Raw genomic sequence first — 3889 nt, 5'->3', positions numbered from 1 at the left:
GGAAGGTGGTCAAGGGGTGGTGGTTTCGGGGATGGAGGGGGAGGAAGTAGGGTCGGGGCTGCAGGTCTGGTTGTTGTTTCTGGACCCTCGGCCTTCTCCCCTTGGCCTGGTCGTCAGGAAGGGAGTCAAGGCTGTGTAAGGGACCAGGCAGGAGGGGAAATGGATATGGCAGATATAGGAGGATCTGGCCATGCTTCTGGGAACAGATTCTCGGTGTTGAGTTCTCTATCTTTAGAGTCAGAGGACATCTCCTTTGGAAAGCGATCTAAGGAGGCTAAGCCCAAGATACATTAACAAAAGATGCTTCCGAATGGAGATTTTGATACTGAGGTGTATGAGGACGAGAAAGATTGGGATGATGAGGAGGATGGGGAGAATGAAAGCATGCCTCAGCAGGAGCACTTGGTGGAGAAGAGGGGGGCGATCCTGGGGTCTTGTCTGAAATAGTTCCTAATGTCGCTTAATATTCTGATTTGGAATGCTCGGGGTGTGGCAAATGCGAACACCCAGAATATGATCAAAAGATTAGTAAAAGATGATAGGATTTTGCATCTTGGCGATTATTGAACCACTTATCCAACCGAGGCCAGATTGTTTTAGTAGAATCTTTGGATTGCGGTTTAAAGGAAAAAATAGGAATAGACAGATTTGGATTTTTGTTGCGGAGGGTATTGAAGTGGATGGGTGGGATGATTCTGATCAGGTGTTTCATGGCAGGTATAAGACTCCAACAATACCAGCTCCTTTGTTTATCTCAGTGACCTATGCTAAATGTTCTAGGGAGGGAAGGGTGGATATGTGGAATAAACTTCGCGAGCTTGCAGCAAGGTTGGATGGTTGCCCTTGGTTAGTAGGAGGTGACTTTAATATTTATGTTTCTGAGGAGGAAAGGCAGGGTAGTATGAAGAGGCAAGGTAGGAAGACCAGAGAAATGATGGAGTTTGTTAAGGCGATTAGTGATTGTAAATTGTTGGATGTGGGTGCGGATGGCCTGAAATTCACTTGGGCAAGCGGAAATACCTTTGAAAGGCTGGATAGGGTGCTCCTTGGGGAAGGCTGGGCGAATATCTTTGAGTCAACTAGAGTAACTAATCTTCCTAGGATCCTTTCTGACCATTGCCCACTTTTGGTAACTTGTAGAGTTCTAGGGCCTCAGATCAAACCTTCCTTTCAATTTTAAAATATGTGGGTTCGGCACCACTTGTTTCTTAAAGAGTCGGAAAGGTGCTGGAAGGATGACACGGGGACTAAGGGCATGATTAATGTGCAGCTCAAACTGAGCCGGCTAAAGCGTAGTTTGAAAATCTGGAATCGGGTGGTCTTTGGCAATATCTTCGAAAGATTAAAAAAGGTGAAATGGAAGGAAGCCTCTGAAAGATATGAGCAGAACCCTAGCCCAGATATGCAAGGAGAAATGAACAGAGCCACGGTGAAATTCCTCCTAAGACTTAAAATGGAGGAGGATTTTTGGGGTCAGAAGGCGGCTCTGAAATGGGTGGCTGAGGGGGAAAGAAATACAAGGTTTTTTCAAGGCTGGGTGAAGCAAAAAAGAACTAAATCAAGGATACATATGATTGAGGAGGGAGATCAGGTGCTCACAGATGAAATGGACATCAGAAACTCAGCAGAAAGATTCTTTAAGGGGCTTCTAACTGATGATGTGGGGCTGCTGGATGAACCAGACCTGGAAATTCTCTCAGTCCTACCTCCTCAGGTGAACATGGAACTGCTGGAGAAGGCACCTTCGGTTGAAGTAATAAAGCAGACGGTTTTTAGCATCAATGCAGAGAGTGCTGCAGGACCAGATGGTTATTCAGCCTTATTTTTTCAAAGTTGCTGGGATATCATTGGGGGTGACGTGGTTGAGGCTGTTCTTAATTTCTTTGCTGGAGCCCATATACCGCTTGGTATTGCGGCAACCCTAATTGTTTTGGTTCCAAAGAAGAAGGATCCAACAAGATGGGCTGAGTTTAGGCCTATCAGTTTATGTAATGTAATGAACAAGATTATCTCTAAGATTCTTACTTCAAGATTGGCTCTTCTCCTCCCTTTGCTTACTGTTCCAAATCAAAGCAGATTTATTAAGGGGCGATTGCTTAGTGACAATGTGCTCTTGGCGAAGGAGTTATTCCATGAAATTTGGAAAAGTGTGTCGTCCCCGAACATGGTGCTTAAGCTTGATATGGAAAAAGCCTATGATCGCGTTCAGTGGCCGTTCTTGATCAAAGTCCTTGGGAAGATGGGGTTCTCGGATAAATGGTTAAGGCTGATTGGAAACTGTATATCTTCTTGTTGGTTCTCTATTTTAATAAATGGGAGTGTGGCTGGTTTTTTAAATCGTCACGGGGGCTCAGACAAGGGGATCCGATTTCACCCTCATTATTTATCTTAGCAGCGGATTATTTGTCAAGGCTGCTTGATCGTCTCATCATTGGCCGTAAGGAGATGATGTATCGCACGACAAGATATACTATGGGAATATCTCATTTGGCGTATGCAGATGATATTATGGTTTTCTCGCAGGCCAAAACTTCTTCACTCCGGTTGCTTACTGAATGTTTGAGTCATTATATGAAGGTTTCTGGTCAAAAAGTCAATGTAGGAAAGAGCTGCTTCTACTTGGATAAAAAACATGTTGCATGGGCAAGGGATGTGAGGGAAGTTAGTGGGTTTTAACAGGGGAGCCTTCCTTTTACTTATCTAGGATCCCCAATTTTTAAGGGCTGAAAAAAAAACAAGTATGTTCCTTTTTATCAGAGATAAAATTTCCTCAAGCATTCATAGCTGGGGTCACAGGCATCTGTCGTTTGGAGGTCGGCTAACCCTGATAAGAAATGTCCTGGGAGCCCTACCAATCCATATTTTTCAGGTGCTTGAACCAACAAAGGGGGCACTTAAACAGATTGAGCAAGTGATGGCTCGATTTTTATGGGGATCTTGCAATACTTCGAAAAAGACTCATTGGATTAATTGGCAAAGAGTGTGTCTTCCTACAGATGAGGGGGGCTTGGGCATACGTAGCTTGGCAGATTCGGTGGAGGCCTTTAGTCTCACAATGTGGTGGAGGTTTAGGGAACAAGACTCCCTGTGGGCAAGGTATATGATGCATAAATATTGCTCGGTGTCTATTCCCTTGGTGACCTATAGATCAAATCGATTCAGCCCGATGTGGAGAAGATTGTTTAAGGTTGGGGATCTTTGCAAGGAAGATGTCAGATGGGTGGTGGGAGAGGGGAACATCAGTTTTTGGTTTGATTCTTGTGTGACAAATTTTCCTTTGGCTAGCATTTCTAATGCCAGACCTGTTCGTACTTCTTTGAAGGTCAAGGATCTATGGATGGGGGAGCAGTGGAATGAAGTGAAGCTCTGGATGATGTCAGAGGAAGAGGGGCTGCCTGAGGAGGTAGTTGAGAGGATCTTACAGATTCCCATTGACACTGGAGTTAGAGATAGGGGTAGATGGAAGCTGTCAGGGAATGGTGAGTTCTCAACAGCCTCGGCTTGGGAGCTTGTGAGGAACAGAGCAGGTAAACGACTGATTTTTGAATTAATCTGGGGAAAATGTATTGGTTTGTCTATCTCCTTTTTTCTTTGGCGATTACTAGCCAATAGAATCCCTGTGGATACAAAAATGCAATGGACGGGAATTGCCCTTGCTTCCATGTGTAGATGCTGTAAAAACCCCCAAGTGGAATCTAGGCTGCACTTATTTGTTAATGGGAAGGCGGCAAGGAGAATATGGCTTCACTTTGCACGATGGTTTCCTCATGCTTCGGAGTTTGGGGAGGTGGGAGAGAATTTGGAAGAGAGGTTTAGGTGGTGGCAGAGGCAGCTGGGTGCTCGCTCTGGTCATCATCTTTGTACCATCATACCTTGCCTAATTCTCTAG

At 44.8% G+C, this 3889-nt stretch overlaps 1 protein-coding gene across 1 annotated transcript; it reads left to right on the top strand.

The window, feature by feature from the left end:
- The first annotated feature begins 300 nt into the window (after window positions 1-300).
- Window positions 301-3889, top strand: LOC121800876. The gene is made up of 7 exons (XM_042200368.1): window positions 301-431; window positions 781-1129; window positions 1235-2279; window positions 2501-2661; window positions 2870-3096; window positions 3148-3527; window positions 3606-3889. The coding sequence occupies exons 1-7, from the start codon at window positions 301-303 to the stop codon at window positions 3887-3889; spliced, it is 2577 nt and encodes an 858-aa protein (XP_042056302.1).

This window comes from Salvia splendens, chromosome 4 (assembly GCF_004379255.2).
Source record: "Salvia splendens isolate huo1 chromosome 4, SspV2, whole genome shotgun sequence".
NCBI lineage: Eukaryota > Viridiplantae > Streptophyta > Magnoliopsida > Lamiales > Lamiaceae > Salvia > Salvia splendens.
This window is presented reverse-complemented; position numbering and strand designations above follow the sequence as displayed.

Excerpts from the sequence above, each read along its gene's own strand:
- LOC121800876 (XM_042200368.1), top strand. The coding sequence starts at position 301 with ATGCTTCCGAATGGAGATTTTGATACTGAGGTGTATGAGGACGAGAAA. Across the intron at positions 1,130-1,234 it reads CTGACCATTGCCCACTTTTG|GATGACACGGGGACTAAGGG; the intron begins GTAACTTGTAGA and ends AGGTGCTGGAAG. Across the intron at positions 3,097-3,147 it reads CAAGACTCCCTGTGGGCAAG|ATCAAATCGATTCAGCCCGA; the intron begins GTATATGATGCA and ends GGTGACCTATAG.